Source organism: Cimex lectularius, unplaced genomic scaffold, assembly GCF_000648675.2.
Source record: "Cimex lectularius strain Harlan isolate CLEC.00 unplaced genomic scaffold, Clec_2.1 scaffold7, whole genome shotgun sequence".
NCBI classification, from domain to species: Eukaryota; Metazoa; Arthropoda; class Insecta; order Hemiptera; family Cimicidae; genus Cimex; species Cimex lectularius.
This window is the reverse complement of record NW_019392731.1, coordinates 4,501,131-4,525,233: the sequence shown is the minus strand read 5'-3', so window position 1 is coordinate 4,525,233 and position 24,103 is coordinate 4,501,131. Positions and strand designations below refer to the sequence as shown.

Genomic DNA, 24,103 nt, shown 5'->3' with positions numbered 1-24,103 from the left:
TTCTGTTTTGTTTATTCATTACAATATTGCGAATAATCGTCCCTCACTTAAAGGAGAGTATGAGGGGGGTTGTGAAGTGGGCTGGAGGAATATTGAGTATTTCAGAATGAGTGAGAGAGTGGGAGTGAGCAGGTTTAAAAATGCATGCTTTGGGGGCTGAAATCTCCCTGTTGTCTAATAGCCCCAGAGCCTAACTTCGGCGGTGAGACGGTTACGACCCTGGTCTGACCCGGACTTCGAAACTGTATTGATGTTAAGCGCGGTTAGGGTCGCACTTCGCCCAAGTTTAAATTCGTACAAATAAAATTTGACGAAAATATAGTTTGGGCATATTTAATTTCGCGTTGAAAGTTTAAAAACTTACTTGGTGATTTTAAACTACTATTTTCAAGCCTACAGACCAGCAAATTTTAGAAAGCGTACTCCATTTAATATTCTTTTTAATGTTTTTCTTTGTCAATTACATTTTTCAAAGACGAAGAAATTGATGTAGTTAAGTAAAAAACTGTCGCTAACTCTAGGTTTGGATATAGTACTTCAAAATCATGATAGTAAGTTTTTCAACCAACTTAAAAAAATATTTTTCAAAGTTCCGGCTACGCTTCTTTCACCAACGTTATCAAGTTTAGTATTGATTACAATATCTTCTTGGAAATTTAACGTATTCAATGGTATCAACGGTTTGGTCCAAAACCTTTTAGTTTTGGAGTCATTATTGTTTATTTGAAGCAAGGTCATGAAATCTTAAAAAATCAGAAAGAGTGAAATAAATATCCCCGAAACTGCCGAGATTCGGACTATAGTTTATTAGAACTTTTTTATTCCATTTTGATTGTAGAATATACTGGCAAAGCTTGTAACTCGAGTAGCCGAACGCCCTACATAAACTAAAAAATCTAAACAAACTAATTTGAGCTGTAGAATGCACACTTAAATGTATTCCTGTTTTTGTGAGCATTTTGATAACTTACAAAATTTAAAATTCTTATGGTAGTAAAATCGTCAATTAAAAATATTTCTCTTCATTGATAATTTTTTAACAGCGTGGTCGCAGATTTTATGATTGTTGTTTCATGTAAAATAGTTAATTTCAGAAATTTAGTTGAATAAAATCTGTTAAAAACTATCTAATTGTCACTTAGTATTTAATATTTTTCAGTGAGTTTTGTTAAATAGTTCACATTTGATTAATGACACCTAATCTTTTTGGTGTTGAACATTTGTGTTGTAGTTTTATCCAAGAAAGAACAAAACGGACCGCGTTCATTTTTGCACATGCAGATATTCTATAGATTCGGGCGGACTTTTTTCGTTTTTTTCTAGCCTTCCTGAACAGACTTGGCAGCTATTCAGCCTCGCCTACACGGCTAGAAAAGTTAAAAAGGAAAAAAGCTCGAGGGGTGGTGGATAACCCATGTATCTCTTAATTTAAAATATTGGCGTAGATCTGACAGAAAAGCAGCCATTATAATACATCGTAAATAAAGTTAATTAACCTGCAATCAGAGGTAAAGATTTTAATTTATTAAATTAACAACGATGTTTAGAAAAGAAAATTGAAGCAAAGAACAAAGTATAAAGTACAGCTTAACTTTTTTTTAAATAAGTTACCAATTAATGTACACAAGTTCATTAGAAAAAGCTTTATATTTTTTGCTTTTTAATTTCTTACTAGTATGTTGGGTGAATGTTTTTGGATGTCTTTGTTATTCATTTAGCCCCATCATTCATGAAGTTTCATACATGTATGGGTATGGAATAAACACCCTTTGTTTTGGAGTGATTTTATTCTGTTTCAAAGTGAGGAATGGTCTGTACCCCCTTTCCAACCAAGCAAGCCAGCTAAATAATAGAACTAGACAGAAAGAAATAATAATAATTATTTATGTTGCTCCCGTTTCCTTGATTCATATTCCCTAAATAAATCCTAAGGTCTTGCAGGCCCTCCATCCCACCATATATTATGTAGTCGCATTAGCTAAGTGAAGAGTGCGCAGTGCGTGGAAGGAGGATTCTTGGTGTTTAGAAATACCAAGTTGTAGCCGATATGCCCATGCCAAAAAAAATTTAAAATGAAGTTTAAGCAAAAAAGGAAACAAAAATAATTAAAACTTGGTTGGTCAATTCTCAACAAACCTGCAATTAAACTACAGCGCCTGTCTGTCTGGTTGGTCGGGCCCAGACACCGGAATTAAAAAATAGTAAATTTTTATAACTCATACGACTTAACGGCTTTTGAGAAAGAATATTAACCCCTCTATTTCTCAAAACGAATTTAATTTTGAGCAGTTTTAAGCATCGACTCATGTCATAAAATGCAATGATTCATATTTCCGATGATATATCTAACATAAAGTTTTAATAAGAACAGATATATATAAAAATTTAAAATATTTTTTATATAAATTGATCACTATCGTTTACTATTCAAAATGATAAGTAACGACAAAATTTACAGTTTCATCTCCCGCAGACTGAACAGATAAATTTTACAATTTCTCATATAGGCAAAAAACTATAAAATTAAGTTGTAAAAAAAGTGTTGTTTTTTTCACCCAAACGAACAGTGCTGTTTCACTCAAACATCTTTTGAACGGATTTGTTAAAATTTGTTGATAAATATTGAAGTAACTGAACATTAAGTTGTAAAAGAATAACACTTTTACGTAGTACGTAAATTCCTGCCATACTGGAGGGCTTAATAACTACCAATTGGGAATGGCCAACGAGGGGCGAAACCACTTTACAGCACTTTCGATAATATTATTCTCGATTGAAATTACGTGATTCGGGAATTAGAACCGAAAACCACTAAGGTGGCAAATACAAATCAGACGTTTTAAGAGGTTAATGCCTGTAAGAAGGTTTGCGAGTAGTGGTTAAAATTTTTCTGAGGGTTGTGAAGCGAGGTTAAAAGAATTACGGTTAATATTAATTATAGCTACTTTTGACCGAACAACGTCCGCCTATCCTCGCTGTATAGATCTGTTAGATGCGTTTTGACATTTCGCACACACTTGAAACGAGTCCGAGACACCAACACCGCTAGGATATACTAACCAGGATGATCGGTAACGACGAAGTCCATCACCCCGCAGATCACACAAAAAATCTCAAAATTAATGATAGATTTCAATGTCGTTTATTGCAATGTTGTTATTGCAATAATGTCTAAATTTTTATTTTAACCAGTTGTAAACATTTAAAACAAACCCTAATTATTTAAATAATCGAAACATGTTCTTTATAAAAAAAAGTTGTTATGTATATAAATAGATTTTGAGATACATTGCGATTTTTTTGTTTGCTTAATACTTGTACTCACTCTCGTTGCGTAATAAAAGATAATTATTTAAATATATTTACTTGCAAAATGTGGAAGTCAGCACGTAGGTAGTATTTAGCTCATAAATAAAAACACCAAGGGTAGAAAGTAAAAAGGTGTCGAAGTAATTTATTTCAAGTCGGAAAGTGTGAAAAAAGTGAAAGGGGGATCAAGTGTGAGTGTAGAGGAGTGCAGTTCGCTTTCGCCCTGACCGGAGAAGCTTTTTTGGCAAATCGTATGGCTCCATTATAAAAGGGCAAGGGTTGTTTTCCATCTCTACGGCCTGACGTCATGCAACGGCTCCTAGACGTGGTCAATAGGATACAATAAGAAGTTGTTCACAGGCCAGTAAACAATATGTATCCAAGACGGTGGTAGTAGATCGATGCAGTTATAACTAGTTTCTAACAAATGATGCTTCTAGCCCAGCGATCGATATCGGGACGTGAATAATAGTAACAGGAATACGATTGACCCACAGGCAATTGATTATTTAAATAATTCAATAGCTGGATGGTTGGATTTGCTATTTACTTTCTCGTGTTCGAGGGAAAGTGAAAAACGCATCCGCGGTACTCATCTTTTTTTTCATAAAAATATTAATGGTAAAACATATTGCACAGAATTCGACATTTTTATATAATGTTTATTGTAATTTATAATAATAAACATTAATAAATATAATTATAAATATAAATATAATAATAATTCGGAATAAATATTACTTACAAAAAAATCTTAGCGAATCAAAATTTAGTATTATTTATAATAATAAGTAATTTTATCATAATAATTCAGTGTAGTTTTTTCACTTGCACTTTTTCATAAGGTGGTAATAATAACACACAGACATGGCTGGCACTCTATGTTACACTTTCTAATTTGAAATAAACTAATATGACAACTTCAACTTCCATCCCTTTGCTTTATTATTCTTGAGCTAATCCATTTTTACAAACTTCAACTAATGATAGGTTAATCATAAATATATAAATCATTTATAGTATTTTATTATATGTACTGTTGACAAAAGTAAATAGAATACAGCGGACTTTATAACTTTGAAATGCTAAAAAATATCGTCTAGCCAAACGCGTCAGTGAATTTGAATACTTTCAACATATGCGTGTGTGCGCGCGCGCTCCTGAAACAAGTTACTGAGTTTTAAGAAACGTTTGCTACGATATTTACGCTGGTGTACCAAATGCATACCCAACTGTTAGATTGAAGGACTTTCCGTTAATCGACTTGATTATTGAAGGACTTTCTTTTAATCAACTTGATTATTCACAAGAATAGAACATCAGCAATCTCTTATAATTATATTTACACCTTGCAATCTTAGTTTCAAACTATATTAATTATTTTAGTAATCAACAATTTACAATAATTGTTTCTTAATTTTTAATGTCTTAATGTCGTAACTACGTAATCCATAGTTTGTAAGGTTTCGTGATTATCACTCTATTCACTATTTTATAGATACACTAAACAATTAATTTGTTTGTGAAATGACTAAGCATTATGTGTGAATAATATAAAATCCTATCTTTTATATTAAATTATGATTACGATGATTATGATTTCAATTAACTGTACACAAATTGTACACACAACGTCATCAAATGGAAGATAAATTTCAGATGAGCGAAAACAAACTTGTTAATTTTAGCAGGAAAGACAAGTCCATGGAAGTTAAAATTCAAATAAAAAAAAAGAGTATTTTCTAGAAATGATGAAGGTGGGGTGAGTATGTAGATTTCACTTTATTTAAACGATGGTTCTACTTACAAATTTGTTGTTCACAATGATCCGGATTTCGAATATTAAACGCTCATTGTAAGAATTAATTATTCTTTTTATGTAAGGTCTTGGTTGAGATGAAAAAATTAGTGTCACGAGCAGGATTCGAACCCACGGCCTTCGGCTTTTTCATCTCGACCAAGACCTTACATAAAACGAATAATTAATTGAAATAAATAATTTGGTCAATTAGTTCTCTAAACATAAATGGATTAATGCTCATTATAAGGTAGAAGAAGTTACAAAAATGCCTCTCGACAGGAATTGTAACCCACCGAACTCCGAAGACGGTCTATGAACGAAATGATCTAGCAGCTCTTTAGATCCACGGGTGAGAATTTGCTGGTATAGTGTCTATAGTTGTGGGTTTTCTATATTTCAATTAGGTTATTTATAAAAAAGTTTAAACCACCATTTTTATTTATTTCGAATGTAAAAATATATACTAGGATATAAAGAATTAATTAACTGGAGGAATTCTTTTAGATCCTCTAGTGGTCCGACCATATACAGAAAACCATATACATATCTTGTAACCTTGTTGGTCATTATCATGTTGTAACTTGTTGGTCATTCGACAATAGAATGTCAGTATATTTTGTAGTGGTTTGAACTCTAATTCTGGATTGGAAGATGAAGCCTTGTTTTGTTTCTTTACAATGCTTGTAAAATAACGTTGGGTTCACTCTTACAATTCATATTGAGAAACGTGTTCGTAACCCCTTCAATGCTTAAAATTCGAAATCCGGATCACTGTATAAAACAAATCTGAGATTAGAACCAACATTTACAACAAAGTGAATCTTTTCTATTCAAGAATTCATAACAGTAATATAATATTAGTATATTAATAGATAATTTGCCTTAAACCCAATTTCCTATTCCAGTAATCCAGATTACTTCCGGACAGAAATGTTTTGTTTAACCGTCATCTAATATTGATAGTTGTAATTTTTTACTACTGGCAATATCTACACTACGGGCCATGGTCACCAAGCAGCGCACCATGCCACGCTGGTCATGGGTTTGGCTCCACACTGGGCAAATGGCTTATAGTTGCTTAATTTTCCTATGCCGTGATGGTTATCGAGGTATAGTAAATAGCTGCTGCGTCTTTGTGTTTGGTTAGTGTGTATAATTGCTATTTATATGTTTTGACAGAAACCTTCGATGGTTGGTTGGAAACAGCAAACACTGGCTGACCATCTTGGACCCGGGGAGACGACACCTATGTACTTCGCACCTTGTTTACGCATGTCGGCCTCTTTTGATGTGTTTAGTGAGCAGACCCAAAGCCAATATTCCCAACAAAATGTCCAACCTTCGCCACTATGTGCCACTACAAGCCTCCACCCTGGTGAAGAGGGTGTATTACAAGGTTATTTTATCCCTAATTGACAACGGTATGGACTTTTGTACTTTTTTTAATGCAAACTCTAATAAGACATCAAATATAAATTTGTTTTAAATTGCAACAATATCAATACATTTTCCATATTCAACAGAGAAAACCATTGCCTATTTTATTTTTATTATAATTTTATTTTTTACGAGGGTTCGCAACAGCAGAGGTTATATCAACCCTTGGGGGTGCCGGTGTTTTTGAAAAAAAAAAAAGAAGCTCATTTGTAAGTATGTCGGGTTCGAATCCAACGGCCCTGCATTCGAACCCGGGACCTTTACCTTACAGTGATGAGTGCCGTGCCAACGCCTAAACCTATTATAAATAAATAGAATGAAACTAAACGAAACATTCAAAATCATTTCTTTATTTTTGTTGAAAACTTGTTAAAAATTCATTTCGCTAATCCTCAGAAAGTCTCGCCCATCTACCTGCGGAACATGAAACATTTTATGTTTTTAGTATTAGTGCTATGTACGGGGCCTCAGTGTCGTTATACGCTTTGATGGAACATAAAGGAACACCGTCGTGGCCGGAATTCCTGTTTTACGCCTCTCGTATCACTTCAATAAAAGCTGGATTAATTTTTTAGCGTACTCCCTTCAGCTATTTTCCTATGATTTGCAAACTGTTTGCCGATTAACAGACGAAAAATCCGATTAAAATCGTATTTTTGGTCAATCTGGCGACAACCTTGTGACTGTAGTGTTGGAACATTTGGAAATTTTTTCACACTAAAGAAAAAATGGATTACTTTGTCAAAAAGTTAGCTATTCCAAATTATGCAGAAAATCTTTACTTCTTTGCGAGACAAAGGGTTTATGTAATTTTTTATACACGAATTCCAATAAGATATTTATTATCTTTTATTCGTAAGTTAAATCACCTTTAACAATAACAGCATTTTGACGCATCACGCAAAATAAGAATTAATGATCAATGCTTGATTATGCACTATAAGTGAAAAACAACATTTTCTAACCAAAACTAAATTTGCGAATTATCTATTCTGTATTAACTGGTAGCTGTAGTTCAAAATCAATCGTAATAGCCCTTTTGTGTCGCTAAAATCAAGTTTTTAGATTTGACAAATATTATTATTATAAAACCAAATGCATGGCAATCTTGTGGGTATTATAGTAAAAATTATAACATGAAATGTACCAATATTTTTTTATGATTGTTATATCTGTTCTCCTGTTCATGGAGGATAGTATGTTTGAAAGGAAAAAGTTAATATGGAACTTCACTAAGAAATTCAGAACAAGCAGCATTTCGTATTTTGTATAAACTGACTACATTAGCCGAAAACTCGTCATCACCAGCCTCCTCTCATTAGGATCAAGTATTTTTAACTGTAAATAAAGAAACGAATTGGCATTTCGATTTATGCAACAATAGGAAAGGGAAAATAAAACACCTACACAACACAATGAACACAACACAAAAATAATTTTTTTTCCTTTAACAATTAAATCAAAAGGAACGAAAATCTCAAAAAGCCAACATTGATCGTAAAGAAGCGGTATGTGGACTGTGAGTGATGAACTGAGTACAGCAGTTTGAGCGAAATTGATCTGCCTATCCTCGCTGTAAATCTGTTGCTTCAGAATAGTATCAATCTTCTATGTAACTCTCGACGAGACTGGAGATCAATTTCGATCAAATTACTATGAAAATTTAACGTTGTCAGTAGATTATTTTTACAGAACAAGCCATACAGGTGATTTATAATTTTGTTAAATGAATTTTAGTTGTTGATTGGATGAATTCGTAAGTACTTTTATTGAATTTGATTTGTGATATTAGCTTAGCTGCGGCTAAGTAAATTCAATATCATTAAAATACATATAACACATAAAACATATAATGCAATATTTAAAACAATCATTACACTCCACACATCAAACTATTCTAAATAGTCTAAATCTTCAACAATTTATCTCTCCTTACCCTAATAATCTGATCTATAATAACTCTGAAAGCCTAAACCAGCCCGAACGACAAACCATTACCCCTTTTTTCCATTGCCGATCATTTCACCTCAAAGAAGCCGACTCCTTATACAAAAATAAATTTCTATCCCCACTCCTTCAAAATCAAACATATATATACATTTTTTTGCCTGGGGCTTCCGACATCTAGGTCATTTCAGCCCCCAACTAAGTCTATATTCTACTTACCCTTTCAAACACTACATTGATACAAATAAATACATTCATACACATAAATACATCCGTACAGTACACTCATTCCGTTTGGTCGGTGGAGTACTTGATATTCCTCCACCGACTTATACTCAAACTAATCTAGATTGGGGTCGATGGAGTACTTTTATAAATATTCCGCCATTCACCCCGAACACACACTCATACGCTCTCAACATTCGAGAGGCGATGATGTCATTATGTTTCACCCTCACCCCTCGCCATTCATGCTAATAAATACATGCACTCAGACAAAACATATAGACACACAACACATAAGACATATTATATGTTATTGTATGTATTAAACAATAAAAAAAAAAAAACAATTTCCCCTTAAAAGCGGAACAGGAGACTCTGAAACTCGCTGCAGTGCTCGAGTACCATCTTCAGATTGGATGGCATGCCTACACGCTCCCTGTAGGGAGCCAAGGCATGACATATTTCCAGTACGTGGACACATCGAGCAACCTTTCTCTGCGCGGGCTTTGGCCCAAGAGCAGGTGCCCGTGTGTCAAGCGTGTATGGCCTATTCTTAATCGCGTAAGGATGATTCCTTGTTTCCGGCTTAAGTCTCGGGGTGCCATCTACGAATCGTGCTCTTGACGCGCAAAAGCCTCTCGGACAACCCGGCCACTGACGCTGACATCTTTCTTTTATCATGTTCTTTACTGCTAGCTTGGCGTCAGAGGGCCTGGTCGCGATGGTCCGGTCTGGAGGGTGGGATGTCCCAGCCTTTGCCCCCTCGTCCGCACGTTCATTACTCTCCAGCCCGACGTGTCCGGGGATCCAGACAACAACCACCGTTTTTCCGAGGCGCTTCAATTCGGCGAATTTTTCCATCAAGAGCACGACGAGAGGGTCCACAGAGAACTCGTCTCGCAGGGCCCAACAGAGCTCAGAGAGTCGGTGCATACGAGGAACTNATATATATATATATATATATATATATATATATATTTGTATAATTCAAACATATAAATCCCAGGCCCTGAATATGATGAAAGGAAATGTTTTTCTAAACCTACGTCACACCAGATTACATCTCACGATCTCTAAATAATCATTAACATTAGCAAGAATCTCTGACCGACGTAGGAGGGTAAATGGCACTGCATGTTCTTCGATTATGAGTTGTAAGTACCTCTGTGAAGTTAGAGACCTTCTTCGCACAACAACAAATTCGGTGCGGACATCAAAGGAAATGTCACCCAGAACAGAATGACCCAGCATGGACCTAGACCTAGGCCGACCCTGTCCTGGTCTTAGACCCATATTATAAGGTGATTTACACTCAGTTTTCTGGCGACTTCGTGCTGGATGATTCCTTGTTCTAATAATGGTAAGACCCTGAGACTGTCATACTCAGTCAAATGCTTGACTGCAGCCCTTGAAAAAGATTTACGGATACGAATAATATCAAATGAAAACAACGATGGAACAAAATTAACTGAGAGATATTTTTAGGTGCAAGAAGGACATAATGCTACTTTTTGTGTAAATGGGATTAATCAGTACGAAATTAAACAAAACATTATTTACTGGTTATTTGGACTACGATAGCTCCTCATTATCTGTAACTAACATGAATTTGAATTTAATTTTAAACTAAATGAATTGATTTGACCGTTAAATTTGTCCACCAGTGATTTTTATTAGTTTATAAACAATTGATTTGTAAGCTAAGGTAATCGACATTCGTAAATATTGTAAAAGTTTGCAAACTCTTATTATTTACATGCTCAATCATAATTTTCTAACTTACAAGAAGAGGCTACGGATGCAGGATTTCAATGAATTTTTTTAGTGATACTAGGCCGAAATATATTAAATAATTGTCCAAGCGATTTTACCAATGGATCTTAGAACCGGAAGAGTAAAAACAGTTATTTAATTTTTTTTATTATGGGGTTCCGATCTTTGCTGTATATGTATTTCAAGATTATTATTTATTAACCGATTAATTTTTTTACCTAAGTAGTTTTATGTAACTAGGATACGAAAATAATATACAGGATGGCATTAAATGACATTTTGGGCACATATTTCCATTTAAATAATCATAGCACCTCTGGATTTTATTTACAGTTTTTCTGAAGGTTAGCGTCCACATCTTTATGTCATTATAAGTGAGAAAATTGAGAAAATCTACAAAAACTGCGTAAAGGTTGTATTTACATCTCAAATCACAATTTATGTACGGAAGCCAACGTTATGCCATTTCTTGTAGTTAAAGTGTTATAAAACTTTAAATTCCTATTTAATTATCGGTGGGGTGTCTCCAAAGTTACCATTATTTTAGTGATTTGCGAAAAAATCCGAGGAGAACAAGTTGAGATTTTTTATGTTCCCAAAAATGTGTATTAGGAAGTTTTTTACGGTGCAAGCATACACAGCATACATCTTTGTTCCTTGGAAATTCGTATCTGTTGAAATACACCGTATGTTGTGAACGAGAGACGTAGGAAAATAAGTTAAAACAATTTTTCTAGCAAGAAACAAACATGATAGTCATTTTACCACAGAAAAAATCCTGAATACAAATTTTTGGTAAAAATGTTTTTTTTGTAGAGCAAACACAAATGGTTCTAATTTTTTCAAGATTCACAGAAATGGTGATAACTTTGAAATGATTCCACCCATCTACGGGAAATGTTCAATTGAAATAGAAACTTATAACCTGCACCTAATTGCCAGGTCTTATTACGTGACCCAAAACCGGACATTTTTGTCTATTTTAATTTTAAGTAATTCACAGTGATGTAAAATCTAATATAGTAATAATTAGTATTGTTGATGTAGGCTGAAGGAAAAAACATGGGTATAATAACGATTGTAATACCCTGGATATCGGATCAAAATAACAGGAGTTATGAGTTTTTATGTAGAACACTGGACATCGTGTCAAAAAATGACCCCCGCTGATCCTGCCCAATAATGATTAATTGCTATTAAAATTCATATTTAAGAAATTTAAAGGGTTTTTAAAACGTATACTAATTTATTTAAAACATTCTTATTTTGCGCTCATTAATAGAAGCGTCTTTTCGTTTGTGTACATTTTTACATATCCAATCTCAATTAATTCGATTATTTATAGTATTTTCTATATTTTTGAATGATGTATACTAAACGTAAAATAGACCAAAAAGCCCTATATAACAATACTATGTAAATAATCTTTATAAATAATTACAACCTACTAAATTCGCATTATTTATCTTGAAATATGATTTTTTAGATTAATTCATAAATATTTCCTTATTAATTAATTATTTCTCGGCTACTAGGGTTCATTGGCAAAACCTCTCGGACATGTGTGAAATATTTGTCAACCTAGTACCAAAATCAACACTTTTGTAGCCATGCTGTCAGTCATGATCGTATCCTAATTGATTTCATATAGTTTTATATTCTCTAAAGATAAGAATATTGTAATTACATTTGTACATTAATAATATTTTTCAAATGAAACTAATTTTTTACTTTCCAAGAAGGGATCAAAAGAACCGGTGGGAGTGGACGTCAAGTAGTTCTCTCATGTTTTGAAGTCGGTCAGGAGGCCTCAGAATGACTGACTATTGACTCGGTGTCATAAGCAAGTCCTTCTCCGTTTAGATTACATTCACGTCAAGGAAACACGGATTTCCATTTCTAATGGGGTATAACTAGGCTTCGAGCCCAGGGACATCTAATGCCACAAATAAACTACACGGATGAATGAAAGAGAACATTAAATCTCTCAATAAACCAAAATCTTTTTTTTAATTTTACGTAATACGTATCACAGCTGAACGTTGTATTGATCTTATAAATAACATTAAGAAGTATACGAAAATATATTTTATAATTGTTAAGTATGTATGCTGACGTACGAATTAGTGTCCGTTGACATAATTCTCCTACGAGTATATAAGTTTTGTTTAGTCACTCAATTTACCACATCAATAACCAAATGAATGGATAAATTGATATCAGTCTTTAATATTATAATTGTATATAAAAGATTAGGGATAAAGCAAATTTGAAAGAAAGTAATAACATTCAGTTCCGTCGTCAAACTTTCGAGGAATATATCTCTTTCATCAAGACTTTGAAACTATTATTAATATTTCACAAGTTTACAAAACACAACCATTTACTTACAACACTAGTATTGTAATATAGTTTTTATTCTTGTGAAATTTTGAGTTGATAGAGGAACGAAATCAGATTCGTGATCTCACTAATAGTATATTTATGCATAAGTGTATATAAATATACAAAGATAGGTTGTTATTTTAGTTTGCGTACATAGTTGTAGTTTTTTCTCTATTTGGTTTATTCCTTGAGAAGAAATGTGTTCTTTGTTTATTAAAAATTTATAGTCTGACTCCGGCAGACGGTTGATAACCATTGCCGTTATGTGCTTTTTAGTTACGTACAATTTTTTCTCTCTTTTGTTTATCTAATAAAGTACTTTTTCTTTTTTCATTTCATTCATTCTTTTCAATCATATATATATATACACGGTGTTCGACCTACTTGTATTACAAACTTCCAGTAGATTCTATATTCGAAATGGAACTCAAAAGTCCTAATTAAATATGGTCCGAATCTCAACAATTTCGAGTTATTCCCTTTTTTCTGATTTTTGAAGATTTCACGACCTTGCTTCAAATAAACAACGATGACTCCATTACTAAAAGTTTTTGGACAAATCCGTTGCTACTATTGAAAACTACGTTAAGTTTACAATAAGATATTGTGATCAATACTAAACTTGTAAATGTTGGTGAAATAAGCGTTATAGTAGCCAGAACTTTGAATAATAATTTTTTTTAGTTAGTTGAAAAGTTTACTATGGTGATTTTAATCTACTATTTCTAAACCTAGAGACCAGCAAATTTCAGAAAACGCACTCCATTTGATATTCTTTTTAGAGGTGTAATTGCTTTTTTAAAGACTTTTTTAAAAGATAAAGAACTTGATGAAGGAAAGGTAAAAACCGTGGTTGACGGATTGGTAAGGTTAATTCAAAATTTCTTCAAGTTTTTTTTTTTAATCTTTCCACTTTACCAATCCGTCAACCACGGTTTTTACCTTTCCTTTATCAATTTCTTCATCTTTTAAAAGAGTAAAACTAATTTAGAATCACCACTGTAAGTTTTTCAAAATTGAAAAAAGTATTTTTCTAAGTTCTGGCTATTAACGATTATTTCACCAACGTTGACCAGTTTAGGGATGGTTAGGGATGGTTAGATCACATCTTATTCGAAATTTAACGTAGTTATCAATGGTATCAACAGATTTCTTCAAAACTTTTCAGTTTTGGAGTTATCATTGTTTATCTGAAGTGAAGTCGTAAAATCTAAAACAATCAGAAAAAAACGGAAATAACTCCTAAACTTCGGCTTCGGATCATAGTTAGGACATATTAATCCATTTGCGTTTTTTAGTGGTCAATTGACCAAGTTACTTCTTTCAATTAATTATTCTTTCTATGTAAGGTTTTTTTGATTACACGGCATTTGAAAATGGCAAAAAGAGGGAACGGTTCGAACAGTTGTAGGTTGCGATGGAGAATTGGTGTCCGAGAAGATCGAAGTCACGATAGCTCAAGTGGTAGAGCAGCGGCCGAAGATCGTGGGTTCGAATCCCGCTTGTGACACTGACTTTTTTATCTCAACCAAGACCTTACATAGAAAGAATAGTTAATTATAGAATCTAGTGGCAAAGTTTGTAACATGAATAGCCGAAAACCCTGTATATTCCCAGCTAGACGAGAAAGTTATGTTAAGTCTGTTAAAAATACGTGATTACTATCCAAAATTAACTTGGGTTTTGTATAAGACCATTTTTGCTGAAGTTAATCGTTTTCGAAATAAACGGCGAGGGCCATCTTGTTGTTCCAAAAACATACCCCACTCACACGTCTTCAGTCGAGCGTAACGCAGAAATGGTCGATCCTATCAAAATTTTCCTATCTATAAAAGTGGCATAAAATAAGCTCTAGAATCCAATTGTACAACTAAAATATGGTATCTCATTTAAAATAACAAAGTTACTGTCATTTTGTAGCTAGATGAGGAATTTATGTTAAATCTGTTAACACCAGCGAGTCCTAGCTAAAATTAACTTGGGGCTTGTATAAGATCATTTTTTGCTAAAGTTAATTGTTTCCGAATTAAATGGGTGGACTATAGAAGTTGATACAGCTTGGATATACATATGTTTAAGGGCTGAAAAACAATGAAGGTCAGGCCGGCCCTGAATGCTTTCTTTCTATGGTGTTTCACGCCTATTTTTCAACCTGCAGCCATTTGAGCCTCTTGATCAGTTACTGACTCTCTGCTTCGAGTCGATATATGCTAGTGTCTCATTTGTACTTCAGGTAGTCAACTACAGAATAGACACAAAACATTTCATAGTAAAATTGAAATGAAGTAAAACAAACAATAATAAGAAAGTCGTAAACAAGGGGCAAACAAATTTTATTTATTTTTTTAAATTATAATAGTAGACAAAAGTAGAATTTCATAAAACGAAAAAACCAATTTTTTTGACTGTTGATTCATTCCCTGATGATGAGCGATATTTAGCCGGAATGGATTCTCGAGTTCAACTTTGGAAACAACATTCTAAGTAAGAAATAAATGTTGGCGAGGTGCCAATTGAGTTTCAATGGTGTAATTTACACAGGCTAACTAAGCTGAAATTTATCGAATTCAAGTTTGAGTAAATAACGTCAAATCGAGTTATAGAAAAAGAACAGTAAGACCGACGTCTCAACTATTCCGAGATCCTCTTGATCAATATCGGGATCGTCTTAAATTTCTTTTATTAGCTCGCCCTTTTGAACGTAAGCCGACAAATATTTTACTTTTGTTTGAAGTTTAAACATTTATAATTTCGGAAGGGATAAACGGCAGAACGAACTGAATAATTTTCGGTGTTAGTGTATCAACCACTTTTTCACTCATGAACCCTGTATTATACGTTCACGCTTATAAATACATAACATTACCTATGTTATAAAAAATATTTCTATTCAAAATACCCCTGTTTTTTCTAAAAATTGGAACAAGATACCAAATTATCAGGTGGCATTCCTACTTGTTCACTACACGGAACCTAGGAGTGGCATTCTAAAATTAAGTGGGACTCATCGAGCAACTTTTCACTTCATGCCAGACATATAAGCCAGCTTTGGGTCAAAAGTGTCAACCTAGTATGGCCTATTCATACTTAGTTGGGTAAGTAAATAAACGTGGTTTCTCTTTTTCGATTTAGTTCCTCCAATTGACTCTGCTCTTGATATGCGACACTTTTAAAAATAATTAATGTGAATTAATTATTCAGAAATCGTGAGATGTTAATGTTTTGTTAGATTTAAAAGAGTGTCGAAAAATGTGGGGAATAGTAAAATTAGTCAAGGGATCAACATTAAGGGCCCTCTATTAGTTTCATAGTTTTTGTTCTTACAAATATCTCTTGTTATTTTTATTTGGAAGGATCTGTTAAATTAACAAATAAACAATTTTGCCTGACATTTTTGTTTCATCTCAATTTTTTTACGATAATTTCTTAAGACCTTACGTCATGTATGCAAAGGTGGCAATGCCAGTGCGACTTCAAATAGCTGAAATAGAGCAATCAACATGCATTGTTGTTTAATTGTTAACATATGCCAATCTTTAATTGATTTTGTCTCTTTTCTAAGGTTTTGCCCAACATACTACGGTAGAATTATGTGGCTAGAATCTTTGACCCAAACTTGTACTTATCTCCTTAGCCTACCTATCCACGTTGTGTTTCGGCATTTCACCATGTTCAGTGGGATGAGTGAACATGCCAAAATGCTGAAGCGCTTCTGTCAGACCAACACAGCGATGATAAGCAGACCATGATTGGTATGGATTCAATTATATATTTAACACTCTGGATCTAGGAATGGTCATGAAGGAAAAAGCGAATTCAGTTGTTACAGCCAAGCTATGGACCTATTTTAACGTCTTCATCAAGGCAAAACAATCTTAAATATATAATTCTGTAGACATATTTAAGATTTTACTCTGATGATGACTGCAACATGGGTTGAAGCTTGGTAGTAACAACTGAATTAGCTTTTTTCTTCAAGGCTATACGTTGATTCAGAGAGTTCGTGACAATCAATAATCACTACTGAAAGACAAGGGTGACAAAAAAAAATTCATACTTCACTTTCATATTTGCTTTGAATGAAATAGTAAGTAAATGAAAAATGTATATGGGACAATCAGCTTAATTTATACTTCGTATTGTACATAGAAGAAATATTTTGCAGATTTTATCTTATTCAAATATTCAAGATTTTCAACAATCAAACACATTTTCAAATTTTGTTTTTAATTAAAAAGAAATTCTACTAAACAATAACAAATAATTTTAAAAACAAAATCATTAAATGTTTACTACTATCGGACTAAATTTTATTTATCACATTGAATGAAAATTGTGTGAAAAAATTGCGTAGGCATTGACCTTTCGCTCGATGTAGTTTTTGTATTTCAATGTTTGTTGTATAAAATTTAAAAAAGATTAATAATGAACAAATGTAGCAGCACCGGATGAGTTTACCTCTGATTGTTTAACTGTAAACAAAATACAACTTTGTAAAAATAAAAACTATAAGGAATAAAATGTGTATCCATCATGTTCATTATGAAAAGTAACTGTAACGTTAAAAAATACGAACTCAACTTCATATTATTTTTATTATTAATAAACATATCATTTAAATTTAAATTAAAAACACTCAAACGAAATCTCATATTGAATCAATTAAGATCTATATCATTATGAGTTAGATCATCGTTTGAATATATACAGTATTCCTGAAAAACACCTAAAAAAATCTAAAAACAAGCGAACAACCAAGAAGAACGAAGATAAGAATAAATTTACAGTATATGACATATACTGTTTGCAGATTTTCTTTTTTATGAGCGTAACATGATTAGGACATTTTAATTTGTTGGTTTTTTGTCTGAAAAAAATCCAAAACCCTTAACTTTGGAAAAAAATCCAAAACCCTTTTTCAATATTATATAAATTTCCCAGTTTTTAAAAAAATGTATTTTTTGTTTAAAAAACGGATAATATTTGGTAATAAAATCACACCTACGTTTGGCGTTCTGAATTCCAATAACTTTGAAAGGCCGTTGAAATTTTTGTGCTTGACAATGATAAAAGGTATTTTACAGTTTTTATTTTTAACCAATTAAGAGCTAAATTTCGGGTAAATATACATTTTTCTTATGAGAGGTGTTACCGTATTATGATTTTGGGTAAAAATAAAAACTATTTTTATACAAAACGTAAGTTTTTAATAAATACGAAGAGTTGGTAATATATCGAATTTTCGATTGTTTCAAAAGCATTCTATTTGTAGATAATTCACAAATTTAGAACGCTCCATTAATCCCTAACTAGTTTCTTAACTACATATTAATATGCACTTGTATTTTATATATCACCATCAATAATTTTATTCCTTTGCTTATTATGGCCTAGAAGCAATTCATAAGCTGAAACCATTTGCATATTTTTAATTTCGCTGAAAAGCAGGAAACCTTGAACTAGGAAATAAAACAATTTGAAAACATCCTCAAACATTTCAATTTGTGCTATCCAGCTCCATTTTGCCTGGCGCGATAACCCCCGGTTCAGGGCGATACATATGAAAATTTTATCCACAATCCCGTTCTCTTGTTTTGAACTGCACTATAAGAATAAAATCAATTCACGTTTCTCGCCTCAATGGTAATACCCAACTCACTTAAGAAAATTGTTCCAACCGGCTCAACAGGGGGGGGGGACTCTAATCTGAAACATTCATACGGGCATTTTTCGCTTATACTCCCCGGAGAAATCTAAGATAAACCTGGCTAGTGGCGAAGTTTCACATTATTTAATACTAAATGCTGATGGTAATGTGGATTTGTGTACATAGAACAAAGAGAAATTCATTCCCACAGGGTTTTAAGGTCTGTATCTTAGGTTTTAAGGGCTGTGGCTAGTTGCAAATTTGTATTCACTATTTATTTATTGTTCACTTTTATGATGCTTTTTCACTAAACCAACTCAATAATCACATCAAAGTCTTATATTGTTCCTTATTTCAACAATAAATGGCAAATAACCTTTTTAGTTAATTTCAAATGCATGTTCTCATTAGCAATACCATGAATTTGCAATGGGTTATGAATAATGTTGTCATCTGCTAATTGAATTAACGATATTTTCAGACACCAACATAATAATACTGCTCTTCCTTTTTTTTTTTTTTTTTTTTTTTAACCAGCCTTAGCGCGGTATTTTACACACAAACAAAAGAAACTTTATCAAACCTCATGAGTTTTCAAAACATGCAATATCATCTAATATTTTATTTATTTTATTGAGGAATTCATTAATGTTTGTCTATGGTATATTGATTTAATAACAACAAAGGATACGAACTGTTTTACTTCTCTAACTTATTAAGTCCGAAAGGAAAAAGCCGCGTACAACATAAAAAAATGTTGATACGTGTGTGTATAAATACACAAAAAGGATTATGGAGTAAAAAAAAAGAGTTTTTAATATGTTCCAAGTCAATATTACACACGTTAAAGGGTCATTGAAAATCGGGACAATGATCCCGAAGCAACAGGTGATCATCCCCCTTACCTACAAACACGGTTAGGAGAACAGGTAAAGGTGGGGTAACTTACAGCTGGTGAAACGACTTGTAAACGGATTAAATTTTCATTCTCCCTTGTCTATTTTAAAATCCATTAAATCTCTTTCAACAAGTTTTCAAAATTTATTTCCAACTATATTTATTTTTACGGTTCGATATAATGTTTTCTGTTTGACAGTTTACTTTATTGCTTTAAAACAAATAAATTAAAATTAACTAAGGTTTTCAGTTGAGATAAATTAATTAATTGTAAGATATTAATTGGTCAAGCGGACCAAGAAACTAGTGAATTAAATAAATTAAAATTAAAATTCACTATTTTTTGTGGTCCGCTTGACCAATTAATAACATTCAATTAATAAAGGTTTTAAGTTGAGATAAAAAAGTCAGTGTCACGAGCGGGATTCGAACCCATGACCTTCGGGTTGATACGCTGCTACTCTACCACTTGATCTATCGTGACTTCGATCCCCTCGGGCACTAACTTCCCATCTCAACCCCACCTTTTGAATTTTCCCTCCTTTTTGCCATATTTTGTAGAGTAGCGGCGTATTAAGTCGAAGGTCGTGAGTTCGAATCCTGCTCGTGACACTGACTTTTTTATCTCAATTTAAAACCTTAATTAATTGAATGTTATTGACGAAAAATTATTATGAACGAAAAAAGGTTTCCTCTATAGAATTTAATGATTGATTGGTCAATACTATTAACAGACGAAGGATTTAACTAAGGAGTTTTTAACAAGCTACTAGTGAGGTTAAATTGAAATAGATAAAACGTTTTTCAAGAGGTTAAATATCACAATTAGCCTGGCTTTAATGCAAATTATATTGAATAAAACTTTATTATTTTCCAACAAACTATAATTTTTTGGCCTCGCGCCATAACACATTGCCTCCGGTTTTCTTCTATTTTTCTAATAGATCAATATTTATATTCGAATTTCGTCAAATTTCATTAAACGATCTAATACTTTTAATGCCTTTATGTTTTTTGCATTAGATACTGTAGTTTGAATGTTGATGGGAAGAGTTGATCCTTGGGTGACTAGCCCATGGAATATTCGTCCTTTATGGTGGCTTCCCTTAGACATTCCAGAAATACATCCGGATTGGCTATTTGCGTTAATATTGCAGCAACAATAGGGGAAAATAATAATGTTTAGTCTAACCATATGGTAGGGGAGCAATTGTTGTTGAAACGCAATCTAATGATGAAGGTAATAAAGTCTCTTGGGCCATGTATTTTGGAGAGCCAAGACTAATTTTGGATTTTTGCTTGTTTCGATTGGTCATAAGTTGTTATCTCCTTCCTCGTGCATACTTTTTACAATATTTTATAACCGCAGAATTTTTTGTTGTTCTTTTCATCTTACATAAATATCTATACTCTATTTTTTAATACTAATCACCACACACTTTAATAATAACAATGTTTTTAATTTTCTTTTTCGAAATTTGAAACTTCAGCTCACTTAAGGTAAGAGATTGAAACATCACGATAGATTCCGGATTCATGTTTGTGTACTTCTTCATTTATTACTAATTGTGATAAGTTTAGATTGTTGCAAAATAATAATTTAAAACACATCTAAATATAATATTACATTCGATAAGAGTATTTCCATAAATAATTACACACGATCATTGTTATTGTAATTTGGCAAAATTTGGAACGTTTAACGTCTAAAAAGGCAAATAATGCACTGATAAATACCTACCACCCTTCTATAAAATGTACCAGAAAAAAAACTAAGCAGATGAAATTAATAGCTGTTATAACTAATAGACACTTTATAGAATTTAATATTTAAATCCGTACGTCTAAACCTGATAACAAGTAATTGAACTAGAGCAGTGTTTCCCAACTTTTGTTGTGCCATGCCCCACTTGAACTGTTTCAAGTCCCTTCTGACCCACCCCTCAACCCCAAAGTACATAATCTATAATATTAAAATGCTCACTGAATAAAGTTAACAATTATTGCGAAAATCACTGTAGAATAATTGATAAAAAAAACAGTAAGCAAATGATTTTAAAACCCCGAAAATCATCTTAAAAAATGAATATGATAGTTAATAAATTATTTGATACTGAAATCATCTTGTCATGTTCTTAAATTTTTAAAGCAAATTTTATAATTATGATAAATATAAAGAGACTGCGATCCAACATGGTAACATCCCATCAATCTGAGATTCAAGTCCAAAGTACTTTTAGAAAGGGTCTGGATGATACAAATTATACTTCATTGCAAAATAGTTGACTTCTCGCACTTGAACAAGTGTATCGTTGAAATATATTTGCCGGACATTAATTAATATCCACCTAAATTACAAAAAAAGAATATTTCAGTGAATAAAACTTTATTTTCTAGAAAAGAGAAAAAATTCCTATATATTTGATTGAAATTTCGAAATTTAACAAAATATCAGATAAAATGCAGTTTTCCTCATGTAAATTATAAACTTAGAAAGTAATACGATTCTCGAAATTTGTTTAATTTTATTTATTTTCCATCATTTATAAATCAGTTATATTAGTTCGCAATAGCAAAATTCTAATTAATGTTATTTTATGTGAAATATTGCGATGTTTTGTTCAGTACGAATATCATCACTTGCTTGATTATCAATTTTTGGGCGATTAAGTAGGTTTATTTCTTAAATTATGGGGGTTGAGCTCATAAATTTAATAATTAATCATTCTACATTAAAATTATGATACAAAAAGATACGGATCATCAATTGCACAGTATTGTTTGCATATAAAAATTGAAACGCTCCATCTTATTTTCAATTCATTGCTTTATAGATTTAGAGTAAACTGTAGAGGTGTTGAAACGCAAAAGCCAGTATTGGTAACACATTATATAAGCCTATAAGATCACATTTATGGTGTTATTTAATATTTATTGAAATTTTAGCTATAAGTTTTTTCCTTTTCATAAAAACACTAATAACTCTTATCTATCTGCATTTGAATATTTTTGTTAAATTTACTCAAAGATTAACAAAAATTCGTTTGTCATTCTTCTAGAATTAGGACCTTTAAAAACTAAATTAATTTAATTTGACAATTTAATACACATATCATCTACTTGGGACTTTAAACAAATATAATGAATTACGAAAAAGTGAGGCTTTACAAATATTTTAAAGAACAATAATTTAAATTACTGTAGCGATATAACTTACTTGAAACGCTGGGAAAAAAGGATACTGACAGTAATTATTACGGGATATTAAAAATTGGCACGTAATGCTTGAGGATCGGAATAACCCGAGGACCGACAAGTAAATTCAGCTATTTCATGGCGAATAGAAGCTGTACTACTATATTCGATGATTTTTCATTTAAATGACGAATAAGAATCGGCACATTTACCAAAAATTTAAATGATTTATTTTCCAAATTAGGCCCCGTAAAACGTAAGATCCCCCCACCCAGCTTACGCTTCTCTTTAGGAAACATGGAATTAGAGGGTTTTAATTTAGAGCCATAACTTTGATATGTTAACCCTAACAACAAATATAACAGAAAATATGCTAAACAAGGTATGTTTTTACGGCAAAAATTATTTTATAGTCTACAAATTACAAACTGATAGAATTTTTGGATTGTAAACACCTGAATTTCTATGTAAATCTCTTCAAATCCGAAATTGTCTCATCATCATATTAAATACTGATAAGACTTACGGATGTGAGAGGATGAAAACATGACGGCTTCAGATAGCAGCATGAACTAGGCAGAAACATTGTGTTTTACCGCCTGTTTTAACAATCAATAATGAAAAATCGCTTTATAAATCAGAACACAAGGATGCAGAATAATTGAACGTTTGTTACAGTCGAACACGTGTTCGTTTTAAATTTGAATGCCAATGCCCCTTTGCACTCTATTTCCGAGAAAGCCTGTCTGGAGCTACTTTATGCGCTTATGCAATCACAATTGCTTAAAAACTGTATGAACAGGTGTTTTTCCCCTTGTGATATTCGTGGTGCAACGAGTCTCGCGAGTTTTACAATTTTAGATAAAATCATGCTAATTTTCGTACTTGCCTGGTTCGGGGAAGGTGATGATTTCGGACGTCGTTGCGAAAAAATCGTCGCGACCCATATCGTGGTCGTCGTTGAACTTTTTTGAAGTTGGCGAGTTGTTCGAGACGTTAGGCCCGTCGTTGGCTCTGTACAGCGTCTCAAGAACGAGGTCCCTCGGCATCGAGGCACCACTAACGTTCGGCCTTGCCCGGAGGCCGAGTTTGCTTAGAATTTGGTGCTTAATCGCTTCTAGTCTAATCGCCTCGCTTCTGTCGTAGTATTTTCCTTCTTCTTCGTTACGCAGTAGACAGTTAGGGCACATTGTTCCACCTGTCAAAAGAGGAATTACATAATTAACTCCATTCTGGACCCCCATGTATAACAAGTGGCATTTAAAGGAAAAAGTGATAAGTTACAATATAAAAAAATATTTATTGCAATACTAAGATTATCTTTTAATTACACCGTTAATTATTAAAGTGAAGCAAATAATATTGAATATAGACAACAAAAGAAACGTTGAAATTGTATAAATTTGGTACCACCATAAACAATAAAAATTGATTTTCTACTTCATTGCTGCAATGTAAATATATAAATAAGCAATGTAAGTAAAATA

General features: G+C 32.6%; 1 protein-coding gene across 3 annotated transcripts in view; it reads right to left on the bottom strand.

The window, feature by feature from the left end:
• The window catches only part of LOC106668571 (inhibin beta chain), a 135,352-nt gene that overhangs the window by 62,703 nt on the left and 48,546 nt on the right, over positions 1-24,103 (bottom strand). For all 3 annotated transcript variants that reach the window (XM_014397465.2, XM_024226857.1, XM_024226858.1), the window contains one exon: positions 23,506-23,814. In XM_014397465.2, coding sequence (XP_014252951.2) covers positions 23,506-23,814 — 309 coding nt within the window. The remainder of the gene's footprint in view (positions 1-23,505; positions 23,815-24,103) is intronic.